A 24,941-nucleotide genomic window follows, 5' to 3' on the forward strand; every position below is an offset into this window, starting at 1 on the left:
AAAAAATTATGCTACAAATGAAAAAGAGTTATATGCCATTGTCTGGGCATTGAAAAACTTAAGAAATTACTTATATGGAGTTGCTGATTTGGAAATTCACAAGGAGCATCAACACCTTACTTTCGCTGTATCACTGAGAAATCCAAATGCTAAGATGAAGCGTTGGCAAGCACTGATAGAAGAATATGCCCCAAAAATAATTTATAAATCTGGAAACAGCAATTTCGTAGCAGATGCATTATCCAGACAGTTTTTGAATAATAATATTTTAGAAGAAAATAATAATGAAAATATCGAAGGAGGCGAAGAAGATAACCCCACTGATACAATGCATTCAGCACCAAGCTTAGATATTTTTCACATAAAAACCCTAATAAAACCTAAACTCATTCCCACAACAAATTGTATTGAGCAAATCAAATGGTAACGAACATTTTAGAACAAAAACTCTCAATACCTACAGGCACCACATACGGTATAAAGATTTAGAATTTTTAAAACAAATCATTTCAGAAAGAGTATATAAAAACCTTTTAACTGGGGTAAATTGCACATTAGAAGAATTACATGAAGTTAAGCGAATTTTGCGAAACAGAATTGCAAAGAAAGTTTTGCATATGGATACAATAGCTATTGATATCATTAACGAAGATGATCAGGAAAAAWTAATTAGACAAACACATACGAGAGCGCACAGATGATATAAAGAAAATTTAAAACAAATTTCTAAAGATTACTACTGGCCGCTAATGAAGAAACAATTTAAACAATTTGTAAGGAATTGTGGAATCTGCAACAAAAATAAATACGACAGACACCCTATACGGGTACCGATTGGAGAGGATATAATTCCGAAAAAAGAGGGAGAACAATTACATATTGATATATTTTTTGCATCAAAATTAAAATTCCTTACTGTAATGGATGCATATTCCAAATTCATAATAGTTAAGCATATCGAAGACAAAACTAATTTTTCAGAAAAAGTATTAGAAGCCCTTCAAAGTTTCCCAGAAGTAAAAATTATTACATGCGATAATGAGCCCGGATTCAGCTCAGCTCAATTCAAATCCTTCGCAGATAGAATGAAAATTAAAATGAATTATTGCGACCTTAGACTTTCAACATGGAACGGACAAATAGAAAGAATTCACTCAACAATAACTTTGATTGCAATTGCAAAATGCCTAAAAGAGGAAATGGAATTAATAAATAATGTTGAAGTTATAATACTCGCGGCACAATCATATAATCAAACTATTCATTCTGTAACAGAAAGRAAGCTCTTTGAAATATTATATAATAAAATTAAGCACAATGATTTAACCGAAAAATTAAAACTAGTTCAAAGTCAGATGCCCAATTAAAGAAATAAAGGCCATAAATTAAGATCATTCAATAAAAATCAAAACGAAGAAACGAATCAACGAGAAAATAAATTTCAAGGGAAAATAAAACCTAGATATAAGAAACAAATRGTTAAGCAAGATTTAGGAAATAAGGTTATGATTTAAGAAAAAAATAGAATTATTCACAAAGATAACATAAAATCTTAAATTTTATAGATAAGACATAATGATGAAGATTACCATACTCTTTTTGGCAATACCTCTAATCGCAGCCCAGATAGAAATAGTAGACTTGAACCATGGTAACGGCTACTCGCTACTAAAATTAAATGAAATCAAATTATACGAAAGATATGACAGAATATCATACTTAGTAAATACAACAATGTACAAGGGTCAAGTAAATAATTTGGAAAAATTAATTTTGAAAGAATAAAATCCTAACACTTTACTTATTGCTAAACTCAAGCACATTAGAACTCAAATAGATACTTTAACTCCACATCACCAAAGGCAAAAAAGGGGATTATTTACCGTTTTGGGAACAGGACTCAAGGGAGGAAGAAGATCGTGTAGAAATTGAAGAAAAATTAAATGTTAACACTCAAAATGCACATAGTGCAATTGAACAAATTAATAAACAACAAAATATTAATGCAAAATTTGGCAATGAAATAGAAACTATAACTAATAGTCTAAACTCCCATTGTAAAGAATTAGTTAAAAACATGAAGAGTATCAACTCAGAACTTAAAGGTATTGAAAGAAAATTGGGACAATAAATCATTAGAAAATATAATGTACATTGAAACAAATATAATTAGAATAAAAGAAATTTGTTAAGTAGAGATATCATCACAGATGAAGATATAACAAATTATAATGTAACTTTTGAGAAACTTCAAGAAATAAAAATTGYAAWAGTTGCAAAAGATGAAAATATCATAATACATACTGCAAGTCTGCTGCCGTGATGTCGTGCTGTCGTCATGTACCATGTATGAACGTGCATATACAAAAATAAATCCRTATCAAATAACATTGATAGTACACAAAACATACTTATACCAAATAATAATGCACCTAAGCAGTTCTAAAATATCTTTATGCGTAGTTAAGAGATTTTAATTAAAAAATGTATATAAGGAAGAACTTTTAACCAATCATATGAGAGTTAAAGAATTCAAGTCTTTTAAAATAATGTTTGTTACATAGACTTATTCAAAATACTGAATTTATTGAAATGTATTTTCTTCTTTATTTTCGGGATTTATCGACTCTAGTGTTTTTTGGCAATTCACAACTGTATGGTAAAACTCTGATGGGTCAAAAAATTTAATTATATTGCGAACATTTTCGCGCGATTATTTTTTACTACTCGAAGTSGATTCTCTCAGCAACAGTGCATTGATTATCTCATGAAACAGTGCATGCTGTAAAACTTATATTGCAAGAACGTCTTGTGACATATCGTGAGATTTAGACAACTATAGGAATTAGTGCGACTAGCATACAATCAATTTCGCATGACCATTAAATAAACATACCAATACATTTTTTCTCGTTGAATCCCACACAATTTTTAATTGCTCAGGAAAAGCCTAGTTGAGAGAAATGTTAAAACAATACGAAAGCGGTACTTCGAAACCCATCTATAAAATCGTGAGAGTTGATGAAACTTGGTCCCCGAAAGAAAAGATCAATCGAAGTTTCAGAYTCATTTCGAAGAGGCATTTTCCAGCAAATGGTTGCTTGGTTTTTGCAAACAATTTGTGAAATTATATTTGCTTTGCCCCACGGGAAAATTAACCATTTATGTACAGTAAATAATAACTATTCACATATTCTGAAGCAAAATAATTTAAATTTGAACATCGGGAATATCAATTTACACGTACAGTTGTCCATAGAAGAAGCAAGGAGTGTACAGGTGAATGCCGGCTACTTTTAAAGTTAATCCTCGATATTTATTTRTAGTGATAGAGAAAACCACTTTTAAAGGAAATTGTCAATAACGCCATATTTTTTGGCTCCTGCAGTAAGAATGGTGGTCTGGACGATGTGCCGTTTTGGCCGAGTGATACGTAACCTAGCGGCGTTGCACAGTCTTGGCGCGTCCAGATTACGCATCAGCACTTTGAGTTTCAACTTGTACTCTACAGGRTATACAGTTGCGTCGCAAGTTGTCATCACCCTGTGTATTGAGATATAGATCCTCACCACCGAACATTTTATACTCTTACAACTTGCAATAATCAAAGCCAATACTTTGAGGCGTAAAATCAATCATATAGAGTAAAGTCAGCCGGATGTTCGAAAATCCAGATATTAGTTATATAGAGGCTAGACCAAGTTTTCGCTAAAATTTGTCTATTTTATTCTATTTTTCACATTGGGTCCAAATATTCGATAACTAGCGGCTTGAACTCATTTTATTGGAACTTTTGGTCTCAAGATGGCACATTGAAACTGAACGAATCAAGTTGAACTTAAAGTTGTGMTATAAGAATGTAAGAAGAATGGCACTTACCAAAAAATTGTCGAAATCGGTTGGTTGGGTCCCGAGAAATGGGATTTTACCAAAAAGTGGGCGGTGCCACGCCCATCATCCAACTTTCGTACCAGCTCCTATGAGACTTTCTCATAACATCCCGGTGGTAAAATTTGATGTTTCAGGTGTATTTAATTATTGATTTATCGCGCTTTTAGTAGTTTTGAAAAGTACCGTTATATGGGGAGTGAGTTCCAGTTTGCATGGACAGACGGACGGACGGAAATCGGACAGTAACCATGCTCCCATATAGCACAATTTTATATTCTACTTCAGTTTCCAGTACACAAATCAAGAAGCAATAAATATTACGGGATAAAACTTTACACGCCACCATACCAAAAACCGTTTAGATACAATAAAAACTGAGTAATGATTAATTTGTTTATGCAATACATCTGCTGGTTTGAAATTAGTGACTGAATGTATAGTCAAATTATACTGTTGTGCAGCTCGAATTATTGTTTCCACGTCACTTATTGTTGAATTTACCCGTCCAACTGGTCCGTTTGTTAAACTATGTCTTAGGTCACAGTAAAATATTTTCATTGTGAGGCGTCATAGATTTAAGTTTAGGTGTAGTAAAACTTCGTTCCTTGTGAAGAGTTATATGTTTAACATCGTTCGTAACAATGTTCGTTTATCGTTAATTCATTTCAGAACAAGGAATTTCGAGTATGTGTTGATACAAGTAATAAATATAATAATAATGCTAATAAAAAAAAATATCTTTGTTCTCTTTCTTTCTGCGGTATTGGGGGTGATCCCATTGGAATTAATTTCGGGTGACCAGTTTTAACAAATAAACGACGCTTTTTTCCAAAGTTTGTTAGTTGTTCAGAGTGTGAATTTATTTTTATAAAGCTTTATAGTCTAAATTTTTTGAGGGTTTCACTGTTTTTGGTCAGAACTTACAGCTAAATGTATCATTTCTAAGTCTGACGAATCGTCGGCTACTACAAGTATGYTAATTTTTCCAGGCTTGTAAAATATTTCTGGTGCGAGTTCTTTCCTTATAGTATGCCACCTTTTCAGTTATACATTTTAATTTTTTGGTGACACAACAGAAGATAAAGGTTGGTGATCGGTATAAATTACTGCGTAAGATTGGAAGTGACCATAGAATGGCAGAAAATTCTTTTTAATTTGTGGCATAGTTTTACTCAGTTTTGTTAAGTGTTTTAAAAATAAAAGTACTAGGTTTATCGTTTTGTGATATTACTGCACATACTGCTATATTTTACGGATCAGTTGTTAAAACAATTTTTTTAGGGAAATTTGGTTGAAAAAACTCAGTTTGGTTTTTAAGCAATTGCTTTAGCTTTTCAAATGCTGAAATTTCATCTTTGCCCAAGTTTATTTTAATTTCCTTTGACATGTGGTGTGAAACATGGCCATTTTCGCCAGATAACAATTTTCTTGGCATTAGTTTTTATTTTATTTCTTGTCAAAATATAACCCAAAAACTCTACTTCCCCTTTATTAAATGTTGATTTTTCTACTTTCTGCAAATACTATGATATCGTCCGTATAGACTGGCAAAATTTTCTGATACAGTCCCTTAAAATGTTGTCCATTGTTCGTTGCACTATTCCAGGAACATTTTTTATTCATTCTTAAATACTCCTCGGTATTTTCCTTTGTTTACTGAGAATGCCGTTTTTTCAATATCTTCATMTTCCATTAATATTTGATAGAAGCCCGATTCTACGATTTGAAAAGGAACAACAGTAATAAATTCATTTCGATTACAAAAATGTAGTGTTATTTAGTTGAGCTTCTCCAAGTAAATGAAAGTTAATCCAAAGTAAATACTGAATCGAAGCGTGTCTGCCACATTTTTTGTTTTTTGGTCTGACGTTAACACAAACAAGCGGATGGTTTCCCAACTCGTGAACATGCAACGTATAACAGCCCATGTGAAAAACAAAGATTTTTAAATTTATCGCGCAAACCCTAAGCGATTGGCTTTGCGACTTGTTAATTGTCAGTGCGAACGCAAGACGAACTGGAAATTGCAATCGTTTGAAGTTAAATGGAAGGTCAGTCGGAATCATTGATATCCGAGGAAATATCAATTTTTTATTTATTTTCACCTGCGTACTTTCCGTTAATAATGGTTGGCTTCATCAAATTCGGCATAAGTCTTTTTACCGAAAGTCGAGTACCGTTTTAAAGTCGCGATGGATTCACATTACGCAATATCATAACAACTGTACCAACTTTGAGTTGCAAGTTATGTGGTGGAAATCCTGGTAACTCCAGAGAGTTAAAAAACTAGGTTGGATAATTTACTAAATCATCATGATTTGTTATGGAATCAACGGATTTGTATGTCACCAAATCGCCAGCAATTTTTGATTGAATGGTGAAATTCAGTGTGCGTACATCATTATTCTATGCGGCAAGGATTGCTCGTTGACTTAACCAAGCATAATTCTGATAATTCTCAYTAATTTTTGGGAAAACATTTTCAATAAGAGCTAAATATGAGTCTATCATTTTGAAGTTGAACTCTCATATTAGTGGTTAGCGATAATRTTTTTACGTTATTCCATAAAGGTGATGCATTCTGGCAAGCATTCAATTCGTTTGCAGGCGTTCCACGGTGAATTACTGGCAACGTCTGCCTGAAATCGCCTGCCAACAACATCATCAAGCCGCCAAAGATGTTGTTATTTCGCCGAAGATCCTTCAGTATTAAGTTAAGTGTTTCAAGTGATTTATTATGTGCCATTGTGMACTCATCCCAAACAATGAGCTGGCATTGCATCAACAATTTTCCCATTGCACTGGATCGGCAAATACTGCAGGTTGGAGTATCAATTGCGTTTAAATTGCATGGAAACTTAAGCGCAGAATGTRCAGTACGACCGCSATCTAGAAGAGTCGCCGCAATTCCAAATTCYAATTCCAATTCCATAGCCAAAGCTATGTCACATCTTGACCGAATAGAGGCCAAAATCAATGAAACAAGGAGGGGTCGCTAAAATTCGTTGTTAGGCGTTATATAATCACTTGTATTGAGTTTGTGTTGYTTAGTTCAATTGCCACTGATATAATAGGTTTAATGTTCATATATCTTTTACTACTAAAGCTACCATAACCAAATTTTCTCGGCACAAATATTATAATTTTATCACCAAGATGGTATGAGAGGACTTTATAGAAGCCAGTGTGAAAATTTAATGATGGGCGTGGCATCGTCCACTTTTTGGTGAAATCACATATCTCAGGACTTAACGGGATAAAATTATGCACTAATAGTTCCTACAAAAATTAAAGCTTACGACCAAAAATTGTTCCAATCCAACCAAACTTGTTCAAGCCCCTAGGTAACGAATATGTGGATCCCAGTATCTATAGTTGACTTATAATCGAAAATATCGATCAATTTGTGAGATATGCAGTTGAAATTCAGACAAAACCCTTTCTTGACAATAGTAATTCTGTGTGTCAAAAATGAGTTGAATCGGGTCAATACTTCCTTGAGCCCCCATATACCTAATAAAAAGATTTTCGAAGCGTTAGATGGCTTTATGCTGGATATACCGGCCAAATTTTAGATATCGCAATGAAAACATATTTTACATGTTTTTAAAGAGATAAAATTGGGCGAAAACTTGATCTTGCCCCCACATAACTATTGCAAGGATTTTCGAGCATACACTTGACTTTTTTCATATGATTGGTGATTGTATGTAAGGTACCTTAATGAAACCCAAGGAACATTTTTTTAGCATGTTAATAGTATGTCGTATTGGAAAAAATAAAAAATCGAGTCGATACTATCCCAACTTACCTTAGAAGAATATTTCGGTCAGTGTATAAGTACCTTAAGCTATTTCCCTGGCATTGATTTCTCCAAGTTGCAAGAGAATAAAGTGCTCGGTTGGACCCGAACTTAGCCCTTCCTTACTTGTTAAATTGTATTTATTCCGCGTAATCACTTACTTATCTAGTGGTGACTTTTACAGTAAATTGGTAAACTTGCTCCACAAAATTTTATTTTCTGGAGGTCACAGACGTCTAATTACGCCCATCTACAATACAAATCTTCTTATGGTCCTAAGGATAGTATGTTTCATTAATATATCTCACTTTTTAAGTTATCGCTAAAACGAGCGAACGGACGAACATCCAGGGAATCGGAATTTAATTTACAATTCTGATCATTTATATATGTACATATACATATGTACTATATGCACATATGTCTCAATAGATTCAGGTATCAACAACCGTTCGGTGAACAAAGTAGTTATACTCTCTGTTTCAATATGTTGCCAGGCTAAATTGAAATTTGAGGAATGTACTGCGACCCGTGGTGTACTGTGTTGCGAGAGTATTAAAAGAAGAAATAGGTATGACATTTAGCCGACTTTCAGCAAACCGTATGCTCACCACATCCTTATTCTTCTACATTGATATAAAATATATGACTATAAATAAATCATTTAAACTTCTTTTAGATTAGTACATTTGCCTAATGTCATATTGCAGCAAATGATATGAGATCGTCTTTCATAATATAAAATGGAGTGTTTAGTTCCTTTTGAACATAGCCCTTTCAAACTTCCTGATACGTATTCACATTCGCAGGCACTTACTTTAATTTCGAAGATACACTCAAATTTCTATTTAGTCAAAAATTGCTATGTGAGGAACGTAAATAAAAAATCAAACCATTACAAAAAAATATTTGTATAACTTTTTAACAAACAAAATGTTCCTACGCGTTGTCAAATGGTAAAAATTAAATGGCATATTCACCAATACATAGTCGCGTAAAATGATTGGTTTAATAATTATTACGAATAATTATCAGCAATTAACGGAATAAGTTTAAGCCAATATCAATATAAATATACTCATATCACTGTCATCAACATGGTAAGGTTTTTGTTTTTGATTTCACTTAAAAATGCAATGAACAAATGTCACTATTTAAGCTGTCTCTTTTTTTACAAGTCAGGTGACTGTCCACACAGCGACCAATTTCAGCATCCATTTAAATTATGGGATAAAACACATATGCTTTCTACTTATGACAATTACTTAAGCATCGTCAATGAATTAAAGAACGAATTAACGTTCATCTCGAGACAACTGGCCATGGTACAAAAAGAGTTTTGTGAATCATCCGAACATGATGAGGATCGCCGCACAATGCTTGAATCTTCTCTCAAAACATTGGAATCCCAAAACGACTTACTGCAGCATGCATTGGAACAAGTTGCACACGACAATCAGAAACACTGTTATGAACTTATCCAGAGTGTCCGAAAAATATTTTTGCTAACGATTTATATGTAATATAAATAGAATGAATTCTTTCACTTGCAGAACGAAAATCTTCGATGTCAGGTACAGCAACTGCAGGATACCATTTTGGAAAAAGAGCAATGCATAGGAAAGCTAAATAGTATGCTAGACCAACTGCGATGCGAACAACAATGTTCTAACGACTGTTGTCTTAAAGCTAAAGACAAGGAAATACGAGAGTTGTGTCAGAAGGTGGAACAGGCGAATAAAAAAGTTGAATCACTTGGATGTGAACTAAAACAAAGCCAAAAGCAGGAGCGGTTTTTGCTTTGCGAAACTCGTAAACTGAACGAAGAATTGAATGACAGTAAACGGAAACACGGTGAGAGTTCCAAAAATGTACACATTAACATATACATACATATATATGTACCTGCTGTAGTATGAATTTATAGAAGGAAACTTTAGTATACCATTCCAAGATTTTATAATTAAAATGGGTATGGTTGGATAGAGGATTGGATTTGTTATTGTGTGAATAAATATAATTCAACAACAAGTAAAATACTGAATTAAAGATATATTCGCACTATATTATCTGAAATAGTTACATGTGTACAAACGAATTAGCGATGTGTTAGAGTATATAAAAATGGGCAATATAAATGTGAAATACATTTCAAATTAAAAAAATATGTGCTTCAGATAGTTGACATTTTCAGCTTTAAATGAATTTTAACCCTGAAATCTTGGGATGGTATACTATAGTGTGTGTAATGTGATTGTGCAGTGAAACATCACACCAAAATTTTAAAAACATTAAAAACAACCCATGCAACATTTCTCACAAGAATGAAGCAGTTTTATTCTTCAAATGGTCGTCTGTCTGTCCAAACGATAACTCCCATACAGTTGGAAAAATTGTAAAGATCGAAAATTCGTTTACAATTTYAATATCCGTAATATACATATTTATCTGAGGGGTTGACTGATGTTATCGATTAAATACAAGGCGTGTTCCGATTCAAAATACAAGGTGTGTTCCAAAGTATGGCATTAGAATCGCTATTTTTATCGCAGACTGCAAAAATCCTATACCGAAATATACAAGTCGAGCCCATTGCAGAATCTAGTGATATATGAACGGCTGATTCGGTCAAATAATGCACCTTCTGCATTTATTCTTAATAAAAAAAACTGTATCTGGGATCCCGTCCGGGCCGGGTGATTTGTTGGTCTTGAGCTTGCCAGTGGCTGCTTGCAGCTCTTCAAGAGTAAACTGGGGGATTTTCGCGGTACTTAGAGTTTGTTCTGGGTCCCTGGCCCTTATTTCGTGTGTGGGGAATAGTGCGTTCACGATTAGATCCATTTTGGCAGCGGTTACGTCAGGTGGCTTTGCTCGAGCGCCGAGTTTTTTCATCACTATTTTATACCCTAGCCCCCAGGGGTTTCTGTTTATATCCTCCCGTAGTTCCTCCCATTTTCTCTTTTTACAGTCGTCGATGGCGTGCTTCAGCTCCTTTTTTGCTGATTTATATTGCTCGGCTTCTTGGGGTGCGTCTCCTCGCGAAGGCATGTGCATCTGAGCTGGGCGATATTTTCAGTCCACCAGTAAATTGCTGCTTTACGTTTGCTGTGGGAAGCCTTGGGCATTGATTTTTGGCAAGCTCTGTTTATATTAAGCATTGTGTGCTCGACTGTTTTTCCTGCTATAAGGGAGTGGTCGCTAGATGGGTTCTGCTCATCTATTGCGGCGATTAATTTCGATGTGTCTAGTTTCCAGATGTTCCACTTTCGAGTTCCGCTATTTTTTCTGAGCTGGCAGCCGTTTCCTCCAGTGTTTATCATGAAAGAGATGTAGTGATGATCGCTGCCGGTGTAATCCTCCAGGAYTTTCCAATTATTTATTGAGCCTGCCATGCGTTCTGTTGATAGGGTGATATCTGGTGTGGTTTCCTCGCATCCCGGTCTTCTGAACGTGGTTGCATTTCCCGTATAGCTTAGGAGATATGCAAATTAAATTTATTAAAGGGGCCTCGGCCACTTTTTAAACAAATTTCAAACAAAGATGCCCCTCCCTAATACAATTCGTTGTATTATGTAACAACCATGTATCTTATTAAAGAGCYTAATTGTGGTTCTTAATAAGTTTTCGATTAATGGCGTTTTGTGGGCGTGGTAATGGTGCAAATCTGCTCATTTGGATTACCAACCGTCCCTGGAGCTAAGGAATAAACCAAGATTATTAWTTTTTTTCCTCAAGTGGTCACTTGCTCGGACAGCCAGACAGTCACTCGAAATTGAACTCGTCTCGTCTTCCTGATATATAACTCCATTTCTATCTCAATTAGTTCTAGGTGATACAAGCAACTTSTTGGTGCACAAAACTATTGTACTACGTAGCAACATGTTGCAAAATTATAAGAATATATCGAGTTAACGTTTGAATTTAATGAAACAACATTTTATATTAAAGAAAACCCGTGTAACCTTGAAAAAACACTACATTTTTTATTATTTTTTTTTCCTATAAAAAATAAAATATTTTATTCAAACTTCTAATTATTCCAAAGTTATAAATAAAAAGATTTTGTGATTTRTAAAGTTTTCATGGTAAAAAAATTACTTTCTTTGCGAATTTATTTCTTAAATATGGATTGAGTAATTTATTCGAAGCCTTTGTACATTACTGAACACATTTTTGACAATATAGGGTAATGTTTTGTTTTTACTTTTTTAGTTTATAAATTTTTGACGCCTTTTTCTCAAAGTCCGTGTTCACTATCATTTCGAAACTACTTGACCGCATCATTTCAAACTTTGTACACATTTTATAAAATATCTCCCTCCATCGTTTCGTAATTTTTTTTACATTAAAAGTGTTTTCCAGCCACAAAATGGCTGAATTTTTTAGTTGAAAATAACAGTTTTCACTTTAAATGGCAGCCGAAATTTTTAAAATAAAAAAATTATCGGAGAAGGATGGGTTTTTTCTGCATGAAAAAATTACCCTAGATTGCTAAAGTATGCTCAATAATGTGCAAAAGGTCCGAATAAAAAAGAAATAAACTCGCAAAACAGTATTTTTTTTAACTTCAAACCCACGTTCCAAATAATGCTATAGTTTGAAATTGCTAATTATTTCATACCACTATGTACGTCAGAAATATAAATTGTGTTAGTCTGGTTATTTTAAACTAGATGTTTCCTATTCAAATTTCCAAATATCTTAATGATGATAGCATATCATTTCTGGCACCTAATTACGAATATTGAACTCATGTGTAAAATTTTTTGTAATTAAGTTATTAGGGTAATATAAGTAATGTACATACACAAAAATTGAAATTTTAACCCTGTCTAGTTATTAATATTAACGATATTATTTTGCAGATAACTTAAGTACGCAGATGCATCGATTAAATAAATTATTGAAGTCACAAAATGATTGTCGGATAGATATTTGTAAAAAATACGAAGAACTGGAACGGAACTATGAGGATCAGGCGAAACAGTTAAGAGCCGCCTGTGCGCAAATGAACTGCCTACAAGAAYGTTTAGCACTGATGGATAAACGACAAGAGGAGCATAACATGGAGGTAAAGCTACACTGGCGACTACAACTAAGATACAAGGAACATTTTACGTGTTAGTCTGTATCCACTAACACTTCACTAATTCGTTTCTACTATTTTATTTTATTTTAAATTCTGCAAATTCTTTATCCAATATTTAACTTTCGTTCAATTATTTCTGTTCTGTTCACAATAACATTCTAACAAATAATCAGTGTCACCTTGGCGCCAATTGGATATTCCAAGAGATAATTGGATCTTTCTCCGCTTAGTCCTTTCAATGGAGTAGAGGTCTTCCTCTTCCTCTGCTTCCCCCGGGGATACAGCGTCGAATACTTTCAGAGCTGGAGTTTTTTCGTCCATTTGGACAATATAACCTAATCAGCGTAGCCGCTGTCTTTAATTCGCTGAGCTATGTCAATGTCGTCATATATATCATACAGCTCATCGTTCCATCGAATGCGATATTCGCCGTGGCAAACGCGCTAAGGACCCTAAAATCTTTAGCAGAACTTTCTCTCAAAAACTCGCAACGTCAACCCATCAGTTGTTGTCATCGTCCAATCCTCATCAAAATATAGCTGGACGGGAATTATGAGCGACTTATAGATTTGGCTTTTGTTCGTCGAGAGAGGACTTTACTTTTCAATTGCCTACTCAGTCCGAAGTAGCAACTGTTGGCAAGAGTTATCCTGCGTTGGATTTCCTGGCTGACATTGTTGGTGGTGTTTATACCGGTTACCAAATATACTAAATTATCTACAACTTCAAAGTTATGACTGTTAACAGTGACGTGAGAGCCAAGTCCCGAGTGCGACGATTTTTTTTTTTGATGACACTAGATATTTCGTCTTGCCCTCGTTCACAGCCAAGCTTATTTGCTTTGCTTCCATGTCCAGTCTGGAGAAAGCAAAACTAACGGCGCGGATGTTGAGGCCGCATACGCCAGCAGCTGTACACTCCTATAAAAGATTGTGCCTGCTCGATTAAGTTCTGCAGCTCGAATTATTTTCTCCAGCAAGAGAGGCGTAAAGGCAGCTCCTCTTCGGGCTGTCGAAAACAACTTTGAAATCGAAGAAGAGGTGGTGTGTGTCGATTCTCCTTTCACGGGTCTTTTCCAAGATTTGGCGAACCTAGAACCACACTGATAAGGTCAATCAGTTTGTTGACGGTGGACTTTAGTCTTTCACACAGTAGTTGGCAGAGCACATTTAAATTCCAATCGTTGGGCATGCTTTCGTCCGACCATACTTTACAAAGAAGCTGATGCATGCTCCTTATAAGCTCTTCGCCGCCGTGTTTAAATAGCTCGGCCGGTAACCCATCGGCCTCCGCTGCTTTGTTGTTCTTCAGGCGGGTAATTGCTATTCGAACTTCTTCATGGTCGGGCAATGGAACGTCTGCTCCATCGTCATCGATTGGGGAATCGGGTTCGMMTACTCTTGGCGTTGTGCGTTCACTGCCATTCAGCTGGCTGGAGAAGTGTTCGCTCTATAATTTAAGTGTGCTCTGGGCATCGGTCACTAGATCATCTTTGGGGGTTCTACAAGAGTATGTTACGGTCTTGAAACCTTCCGTAAATCGCCGTATTTTTTCGTAGAATTATCAGGTTATCAAGCTCTGCATATTCACGTATTTCGATATATTTCTTTTTCTGTCTGCAAATACGTCTCGCTTCCCTCTTCAACTCTCGGTATCTATTCCATCCCGCACGTGTTGTGGTCGATCGTAACGCCACGAGCCTGTTTTCTCTCTGCTGCGACGCGACACTCCTCGTCGTACGAGCTGTTCTTTTGCTTTTTCCGAAAACCAATTGTTTCGGCTGCAGCTGTTCGTAAGGAGTTTGGAATACCGCCCCACAGTTCCCTTATACCGAGTTGTTGACCAGTGCTCTCAGAGACCAGGAGTGCCAGCTGAGTAGGAAGTCGTTCGGCTGTCTGTTGTGATTGCAGCTCATCGACGTCGAACCTTCTTTGTGTTTGTTGGCGCGCGTTKTTTGCTGCACAGAGGCGGGTGCGAATCTTGGCTGCAACAAGATAGTGATCTGAGTCGATGTTAGGACCTCGGAGCGCACGTACATCTAAAACACTGGAGACGTGGCTTTCGTTTATAATAACACGATCGATCTGGTTGCTGGTTTTTCGATCCGGGTGCAGCCAGGTGGCTTGATGAGTCTTCTTATGCTGCAATCTAGTACAACATATAACCATATTTCGGGCCCCGCCGAATCAGCCTCATCCCATTTGGGAATGTTTCCTCGTGCCAAAAATACCTTCTTAACCCACCCTGGCGTTAAAGTCGCCAAGCACGATTTTGACATCGTGGCGGGGGTAGCTCTTATAGGTGTGCTCCAAACGCGCATAGAAGGCATCTTCCGTCGAGGCATGGGCGCAAATCAGCGATATGTTGATGAACCTCGCTTTGATGCGGATTGTGGCTAAACGTTCATTCACCGGAGTGAATGATAGTACTGGGCGACGGAGTCTCTCTCCCAAAACGAATCCAACACCAAAATTTGCGCTCCTTTATATGGCCACTATAGTAAATGCCACAAGGACCTACTCGTCTCAGTCCTTGTCCCGTCCACCGCTTTTCTTAGACGGCGGTGATGTCAGCCTTTACTCTAACGATGACATCAACCAGTCATAGTYTTTAATTCATTTGCCCTGGTCGCTTTCAAAAGGGGGGTCTTTCATCAGAGGCTTGTTGTTTCTTTTCATTGGGGGTTTCACCTCACATAACCCAATAATCATTCAAGATATCGCAACCAAACTTTGCATGCCTTTAATCCCTCTTACATCCAAAAAAATTAAATCTAAACATTTTCAAGCCCCTAATATCCGATTAGCGGATTTCAGTGATTAGAAAAGAACATTTTCTTAAAATTCAGTTATTCTATGAGATTGTATCAAAACTCGGTTAAATAAGGTCAAAAGTTCCCATAAGCCATATACCTCACAAAGTAATTTACGACTTTAAAATTGACTTCAAACCGTTTATTTAGTGTGTGATATAGTATTTAGGTATGTAATTTAAGGTATTAATTTGGTAGCTTATGCCTATTTTCATGACTTATTTGGAGGGTCGCTTTTTATATTATTTAGGGTGTTTTTATTTACATATTGAAAAAAAAAATTATTTAAAAAAATTTAATACTTTATTACTATTATTATTGTCACTCGAAGTTGGAACCCCAAAAAAAATGCACGTACATATGTGGCCCGGGTGATTTTGGCTCTTGACGTTATCTGAAATCAAATATTCTTGWTTAGATGTTATCTACAGACATGCCATTCTGGTCGTAACTATTAAGTAAAATTTCAATGGTAAATAGAAAAATGAAAAAAATTCTATTATTTTAGCAAAGAAAGGGTTGTAAATTAAGAAGTTAGGGGTGAAAAAATTCTTGTTAGTACCAACGAGAACTATAAGAGCAGCCTGTTAAAACTTGAGAGCAATACGTTCAGTATAAAAAAGTTAGGACCCGGGCGGACCAGAAAAACAATGTTTTGAGAAAAACTCGTTTAAAGTTCGGTCGACCTTAAAAGTTGGACACTGAAGCGCTMTAGGAAACACGTTATAACTCCCGAAATATTTCGAATTTCTTTCTGAAATTTTACAGTATTTTCTCAAGACATTGTACTTTCAAATTAAGCAAAAAAAATTCGATTTTTCGAACCCAGGTTACCAGACTTCTACCTTAAATGGGCATATTTCTTTAAAAGTAATGTGGTTTAGCTCTAAATGTGATTGGAATCGGCCTAGACCTTAGCCTAAAAGCACTTCTAATACTTCACTCAATACTGAAAATTTCGTAAATATACATTTCCACATCACTAATATCATGAATATAGATTGTTCATAAAAATATGAATATGAAAATGTTGTTAATATAAAATGTGATATATTATATGTAAAGATATATATATGTATATACCAGGGTGTTTTTTTTTTTTGTTTTGAACTATTAATTTTTTTCAGTTCCGTCACGTAATTTCCTTGAAATACCCTAAACAAAATTCCCTAAAAATTTTAGCCCATAATATTAACGTAAAGAACTGGACCAAGGCCGGTAAAAATTTTCCGTAGAAAACACACTCCAATCGTGAGTTTTTATCTTTAAATTAAGATCAAAGGTATTTTATGGCATCGCTTTGACTTTAGACGCATATTTCTCAGAGTTGTTTACTCTACAAAAGTATTCAATGAAACAATTTGCTATAGAAAAGGTTCTCGAGATATTCGACTTTTTAAGTAAATAAAATAAAATTTCCTACAAATTTGTCATTTACATTTTTCCTTAGCTCTTATCATTTACGAGATAATTTAAAAAAAAAAATGCGAATTTCATGGAAAAATCAGGTTTAGAGCCCCGTACTACCCGGTGTGAGTTACGACTTTGTTGCACTGGTCACTTTTATAGAGTGAACAATTCTGATAAATATGCGTCTAAATCGTTTTTAATCCTGGAGTAATAGGTCGGCTTTTGCACCAATTTTTCTTCACKTAATGGTTCTTCCTAACCCTACTGTCCCATTCACAAAGAAAACAACAAAATTTTGTATACCCAAGYTTCAAACAACTTTTAAATCTCCACAAATTTCCATTTATGTTCGTCATACTGAATCTTTTCTAAAAGAAATTTGATTGTTTCATAGGATTCTTTCATGTTAGCACCATAACCTACCGGTACGGAGGGAAGATTATTTCCATTATGTAACAAAACTGCCTTTAAGCTTGTTTTTGAAGAATCAATAAATAAACGCCACTCTTTAATTTTGTGTTGTGATCCCAAAATATTCATAACATCACTGACACTGTTCGAAAATATTAAATCATTATCTTGCGAAAAAAAGCTTTTTAACTCTTCATATCGACCGAAAAAAAGTTATTTTTGTGTTTGGTTTAAATAAATTCCATCTTTTTAATCGAGATCCTAAAAGTTCTTCTTGTTGTTTAGACAAGTGTAAATCACGAACTAAATCATTAAGATCTCCTTTAGATAGTAGTTGTGGTGTTTCTTCCTGGACACAGACAAATGAAGAAGCAATTTGAAAACCAGGATCAGTACTTATCCATAATATCTGTTTCCTCTGATTCAGTTGAAAGATCAGAGCGCTGAGGTGGTTTTGATGTAGTTAGTTCTTCACTGTGAGGAATGGCTTTTTTTAGGAGATGGCACATCATAATACTTAATTTTATTTTTAGTTTTAATTGTAATGTCTTTTGTATTAGWCAGACAAAAATAACAATTAGTTGAATAGTCTGTCGGCTCCATCCAAATCATCGAAATTCCGAAAGGCATAAATCGAGATCTTTTTTCCCCAACTCGCGAGGAGTCCTACACACGTAACACAACAGATATGTGGAACCCACACTGTCTAACAGAAAACMGAAATACATAACTTTCAAATAATTTTTTTTTAATAAAGGTGTTAAATTTTTTCATTGAGATACAAACATTATTTCACCACAATTGTAACAGAACTTGTCAGGATCATTTTTATACTTTCTTGACTCACTCCACTTAGCAAACAAAAAATACAATCACTTTTYTGAAAAATAAAGCACTGACTTAGAAAATAATAAGGAAACTTAAACTTTAACTTGTATTAAACTTTACTGATAACTACCAGAACACGGAAACTRGTCCTAATCAAAKCAATATACGTATGATTTTGCAGAGAGTTTAGGTAGATGTTTCGAAAGTACTGCTTCCTTTTTTTGTTAAAAAACTTTGTTGATCAGTGTTATTTAAGCATATGACAAATATATAAAATCTAACACCCGAGATGGTACAAAGGAGATTTATAAGACTCGATCTTAAATTTTATGCATGGGTGGTGCCAATTTAACTGAAAAGCCATATTTCGGGGACATTTTTTGATTATGATGAGAAAATGGCAAAATTATTATAAATATTCCAGTGTATTGTTAAATCATAAAAAAGTTGGTACAAACTTGCCCTAGATCTCACTAAAGTTCAATTTACTTTTTATAAAACTAGAGCATCTTTTTCTGTTAATAATTGTATGTAGTTCGGTTAGACCCGAACTTAGCATTTCCTTACTTGTGTAATGTAAAGTTTTGTCAAATATTGTATTAAGGACAGATTCCAGTATGCTTCCTTGATATACACCAACATTTACATATATATTTTTGTGCGTGAATATGAACGTTAGCTGCAATTTTGAGTTATGAAAATAAATAATGCCCTAATTAATATATGTTATAATATATTATATATGAAACAGTTTTGTTCGCCAGTGTAAACATATATGTAATTAGATTGAGGTTACGGGGTATTGATGCATTTCTTTTAGCGTAATCTATTAAGAGATGAGGTACTCGCTTTGAAAGAAAAAGAGGCGAAATTACTAAATAAACAAAGATGTCTGGGAGATAAATTATTGAAGACAGAAAATGAATTATATACGGCACACGATGTAATGAAGGAGCAGCAACATATCATGCAACGCAGTGAATCAACACAAAAAGACTGTACAAAGCGACTTCAAGAGGCGAACAATGAGCTAAAGCGACAATTCAACGTACTTTGCGATGACTACAAGCAACTCGAGATTGAGTACAGGTATATTATACAGTATTTTTAAGTATTATAGAAATTTCAAAACAAAATTTTGTTCTTTAAAATTTGAAGAAAACAATGTGATCTACGCAAACAAAATGAGAAGGTTATTGACTCATTTCGAAAATGGAAGGAAGCACAGCTTAAAGCAGATGACGCGACTCGAGCAAGTTTTAAACAGTATGAGGGACACATTAAGTAAGTGGTAGATTAAATACCGAACATTACAATTAGAATAGGTTTGAATAACGCACGAATAATACCAAACGAACTTGGTTAGGTAATATTACTAATTATTTACTGTCCTTTGGTAGCTCAACTTTTTTATACTAATCTCTAGTAACCTTTATTATATACTAGCTTTTACCCGTGATTTCGTTCGCATAAGTTTTTTCATTTTTTCCCGGCTGTAAGTCCTCCTGCAACAATGTCCCACTATCGTGTTCCAGTCCTCAACTTCACATCAAAATTTCTTCAAAAGCAACCTAAGCACATAATGGATAGCTCCGAATGTTTTCTTAGTAAATATAAAAAGTAAATAATGTAAATCGGTTTAAAATACTACTAACTACCTACCTGCCAACCCCCGATGTTAGATAGTGTTACATCCGCAACATCGTCTGCGTAGGAAGTACTAACGTAATGTACGTAATATAATAATGTAGGATGCTAAAAATAAGAGGCGTTATTACTGTAGCTTATTTTGTAAACTATGTTCTTTGTTTTTCCCTCTCTGGCCAACACATGGAGAATCTGTGGACTTGAAACACGTGAGCAAGCCAACAACTCTTTTCTAAATTAATGCCGGCTACTTTTAATGTTTGCTGGAATGGCAGATCTGTCGGAATTATGGGTATACGGGGGATTAAAATATTCTCTCCTTTTTGCCATTCCAGTCATAATGATTGCTTTTATAATGTTGCGACCGAGGTGTGTTACTTGGTACCGTGTGGCATTACACAGTCTTGGTGCATTTAAATTCCGCATCAAAAGGACAGGAACGCCTACTTTCAGCCTCAGTTTGTGTGATGTACTCCCGACAGTTCTAGAGAATTAAGAAATTCTACTTGCTCAGTAYCCRTTACAGTGTCTAAAGAGAAAAACTCAACAATATCACCTCCCACGCGTGACAATTTGCTCGTTTATCTGTCCAACCATTTCATTCGTCGGCGCTAAAATTGATCTTTCACATAACCATTCTCTATTCCTCATATTAGTTAGCAGTTCGCTATAGATGAAGTTACTTAGATCATCTGGATTATGCACAACATTGCAGAATTCACGATCCAATGTTATCATGCCATTACCATCCTTTGCCAAACGATCATCTAGAATATATAAGAAGAGCAGCAGCATATTGTCCAGATTGTACATCATTGTGTAGTTGCACTCTTATATTTGTAGACAGACTAAACCCATAACGTTGACGCTTTTAAACACGCATTTATTTCATCTGCAAGGGTGCCTTTAGTTATAACCGGCAAAGTCTGTTTAAAATCGCCCGCTAAAAATACCACCATCCCCCCATGATATTTGGATTACTCTTGATGTCTTTCAAAGTCCGATCTAGAGCTTCAATTTCTCTTTTATGGAACATGGTACACTCATCCCAAACTAATARTTTTTATCGCAGCAACATACGTCCACGCAGACTCTGTTAATTGTAAGTAAGCAGTATCGTAATCTAGTTCCCGTATTAAACCGCTACTGATTTTCTCGGTTCTCTGTGGTTTGTTCATTCCATAATCTGATAAATCGTTTCCAGAAATTTTTTTAATCTGGTCTTAAATTTTTTGTCAGACCCTCATTGTAAATTAAATCATTGTACGTGACATTGGGATTTTGCTCTTGTAATGTGTGCAATATATCGTCCGTCATATCATTTTTGTATTTATCCCACAATTGTTGAGGATTTGAAACACCACATGTTGCTAATAATACAGCAATAAATTAGCTCTCTCATCTTGCCTGCTGATATACATTGAGGAACTTCTTAGAGTGTGACATCGCAATGGTTATCATTCTCCAGTAATCCTCTTGCCTCACATGCCTCTCAAAATGTTGAGTAATCTCTTGTGTTGTATTTTTTTAGATCACTGACAAAACATTCCATGTTACTAACATGAACTGTATAAACTCGTCCTAAAGCATCTTCAGGTTTGACGTCATTCCAATCCTGAACAAAACTATCTTGAATGCCAACAACTCTTGCCAACCTACTTGCATCCCAAGTATAATACCTCGCCACCTCGACATAAAGAAGAGTTTTTGTAAACTTATCTCTGATACAAAGATCAAAAAAAGCAGTGAGAGTGGTTTTTGGCGGAGCAGTTATTCGTTCGTGGAAATTGTGTTCATTAAAATACACGCGTTCACCATTTTCTAAATTCACGCTGAGATGTGTCACTGTGGGAGGCCTTTTGTGCAACGGAAATCCTAACAGACGCCACACGGCTTCGTTGCTGCTGACATACCGACCAGACTGATAAGTTTCTACCTCATCTACGGGATTTACAGTATTCTAAAATTCAGCATTTCTAAAATTGAAAATAGCTTGATCACTACCCTTGTTTATATATTTGCAGATATATTTGATGGCGCGTACTGAACTCCATACCTCAACATTTATGTGGGCNGATAGTGTTACATCCGCAACATCGTCTGCGTAGGAAGTACTAACGTAATGTACGTAATATAATAATGTAGGATGCTAAAAATAAGAGGCGTTATTACTGTAGCTTATTTTGTAAACTATGTTCTTTGTTTTTCCCTCTCTGGCCAACACATGGAGAATCTGTGGACTTGAAACACGTGAGCAAGCCAACAACTCTTTTCTAAATTAATGCCGGCTACTTTTAATGTTTGCTGGAATGGCAGATCTGTCGGAATTATGGGTATACGGGGGATTAAAATATTCTCTCCTTTTTGCCATTCCAGTCATAATGATTGCTTTTATAATGTTGCGACCGAGGTGTGTTACTTGGTACCGTGTGGCATTACACAGTCTTGGTGCATTTAAATTCCGCATCAAAAGGACAGGAACGCCTACTTTCAGCCTCAGTTTGTGTGATGTACTCCCGACAGTTCTAGAGAATTAAGAAATTCTACTTGCTCAGTAYCCRTTACAGTGTCTAAAGAGAAAAACTCAACAATATCACCTCCCACGCGTGACAATTTGCTCGTTTATCTGTCCAACCATTTCATTCGTCGGCGCTAAAATTGATCTTTCACATAACCATTCTCTATTCCTCATATTAGTTAGCAGTTCGCTATAGATGAAGTTACTTAGATCATCTGGATTATGCACAACATTGCAGAATTCACGATCCAATGTTATCATGCCATTACCATCCTTTGCCAAACGATCATCTAGAATATATAAGAAGAGCAGCAGCATATTGTCCAGATTGTACATCATTGTGTAGTTGCACTCTTATATTTGTAGACAGACTAAACCCATAACGTTGACGCTTTTAAACACGCATTTATTTCATCTGCAAGGGTGCCTTTAGTTATAACCGGCAAAGTCTGTTTAAAATCGCCCGCTAAAAATACCACCATCCCCCCATGATATTTGGATTACTCTTGATGTCTTTCAAAGTCCGATCTAGAGCTTCAATTTCTCTTTTATGGAACATGGTACACTCATCCCAAACTAATARTTTTTATCGCAGCAACATACGTCCACGCAGACTCTGTTAATTGTAAGTAAGCAGTATCGTAATCTAGTTCCCGTATTAAACCGCTACTGATTTTCTCGGTTCTCTGTGGTTTGTTCATTCCATAATCTGATAAATCGTTTCCAGAAATTTTTTTAATCTGGTCTTAAATTTTTTGTCAGACCCTCATTGTAAATTAAATCATTGTACGTGACATTGGGATTTTGCTCTTGTAATGTGTGCAATATATCGTCCGTCATATCATTTTTGTATTTATCCCACAATTGTTGAGGATTTGAAACACCACATGTTGCTAATAATACAGCAATAAATTAGCTCTCTCATCTTGCCTGCTGATATACATTGAGGAACTTCTTAGAGTGTGACATCGCAATGGTTATCATTCTCCAGTAATCCTCTTGCCTCACATGCCTCTCAAAATGTTGAGTAATCTCTTGTGTTGTATTTTTTTAGATCACTGACAAAACATTCCATGTTACTAACATGAACTGTATAAACTCGTCCTAAAGCATCTTCAGGTTTGACGTCATTCCAATCCTGAACAAAACTATCTTGAATGCCAACAACTCTTGCCAACCTACTTGCATCCCAAGTATAATACCTCGCCACCTCGACATAAAGAAGAGTTTTTGTAAACTTATCTCTGATACAAAGATCAAAAAAAGCAGTGAGAGTGGTTTTTGGCGGAGCAGTTATTCGTTCGTGGAAATTGTGTTCATTAAAATACACGCGTTCACCATTTTCTAAATTCACGCTGAGATGTGTCACTGTGGGAGGCCTTTTGTGCAACGGAAATCCTAACAGACGCCACACGGCTTCGTTGCTGCTGACATACCGACCAGACTGATAAGTTTCTACCTCATCTACGGGATTTACAGTATTCTAAAATTCAGCATTTCTAAAATTGAAAATAGCTTGATCACTACCCTTGTTTATATATTTGCAGATATATTTGATGGCGCGTACTGAACTCCATACCTCAACATTTATGTGGGCKTWAAAAATTTTTGATACAATTGGTGAATAGGGGACTACCCAACTATTATCAACCGTAAAGTAGCTACCATGTCGGAGCTTCACGGTTGCTGTTAGACCTCCGTCTGCTGGAGCTCTTCTACGATACTGCGGGTATCCGTAGTCATTGTGAACRGTCTCTTTCACTAACTTGAGAGGAAATTTTTTTGTGCATTTTCCGTCTTTCATGCAGGGGCACTGTGGATTTTCGGGTCATTCGGCATGGACCGTGAATCATATTATTTACAATAATGTCAATGTTAGAATCCGGTATTTCAGCGCTGATTATGTTATCTATTTGATCGGGTCGTAACTTATCTTTTAACCACAATAATATATGGGCATGTGGCAGTCCACGTTTTTGCCATTACATCCATAAGTTTCTTAACTTTTAGTCTAAAAACTCTTGCAACTACATCATGTCTATTTATTGTGCTTTGCCCCGGAATCAACTCATTTTTTATGACCTTTTAAATTTTTTCCTTATCTTGATGTTTTTACGCTTAGTTGTAACATTTTGGCAAAAACCAAAAAAAAAAAAAAAACAATTTCCGAGAATGCTCTTAACATCCTTGCGACAGAAACGTCGTAGCTGTTAGAACAATGCTTTCCCAACAAGCCTTCTATTACTTCTTTCATTGCCTGCCATGCATTCAATTCAGCGTCAATCAAAATATTGTTGCATGCGTCACTTTTAATCAGSTTTCGTATATCTGGACCATTTAGTACGCCTGTTTGGAAAAAATTAAATTGTTAAGATGAAAAACCATGGGAAATAAGGAAAAAATTTAATARGTTTATAAAAAAAACTGACACATACGAACGCCAAACCCTTTGAGGGTTTTACTATACTGACCTAGTACCATCACCCTGACTTGGAATTTCTCACCCCTCAGATTAACTGTTGTACTGTGCTAT

General features: G+C 35.4%; 1 protein-coding gene across 6 annotated transcripts in view; it reads left to right on the forward strand.

The window, feature by feature from the left end:
• Positions 1–21,959, forward strand: part of LOC108975320 (outer dense fiber protein 2-like) — a 71,040-nt gene extending 49,081 nt beyond the window's left edge. Inside the window, exons 1-8 of one of the 6 annotated variants that reach the window (XM_018943710.1) lie at positions 4,528–8,793; positions 8,872–9,180; positions 9,247–9,325; positions 9,383–9,547; positions 12,559–12,764; positions 19,064–19,332; positions 19,402–19,527; positions 21,915–21,959. In XM_018943710.1, coding sequence (XP_018799255.1) covers positions 8,791–8,793; positions 8,872–9,180; positions 9,247–9,325; positions 9,383–9,547; positions 12,559–12,764; positions 19,064–19,332; positions 19,402–19,527; positions 21,915–21,924 — 1,167 coding nt within the window. In that variant the 5' untranslated portion in view covers positions 4,528–8,790 and the 3' untranslated portion in view covers positions 21,925–21,959. Of the gene's footprint in view, positions 1–4,527; positions 8,794–8,871; positions 9,181–9,246; positions 9,548–12,558; positions 12,765–19,063; positions 19,333–19,401; positions 19,532–21,914 lie in introns of those variants that run through there. The other 5 variants (XM_018943708.1, XM_018943707.1, XM_018943711.1 and 2 more) reach the window with 5 other exon arrangements.
• Positions 21,960–24,941: the final 2,982 nt, after the last annotated feature.

The sequence above is a fragment of the Bactrocera latifrons genome, unplaced genomic scaffold (assembly GCF_001853355.1).
Source record: "Bactrocera latifrons isolate USDA-ARS-PBARC rearing strain unplaced genomic scaffold, ASM185335v1 scaffold_638, whole genome shotgun sequence".
NCBI lineage: Eukaryota > Metazoa > Arthropoda > Insecta > Diptera > Tephritidae > Bactrocera > Bactrocera latifrons.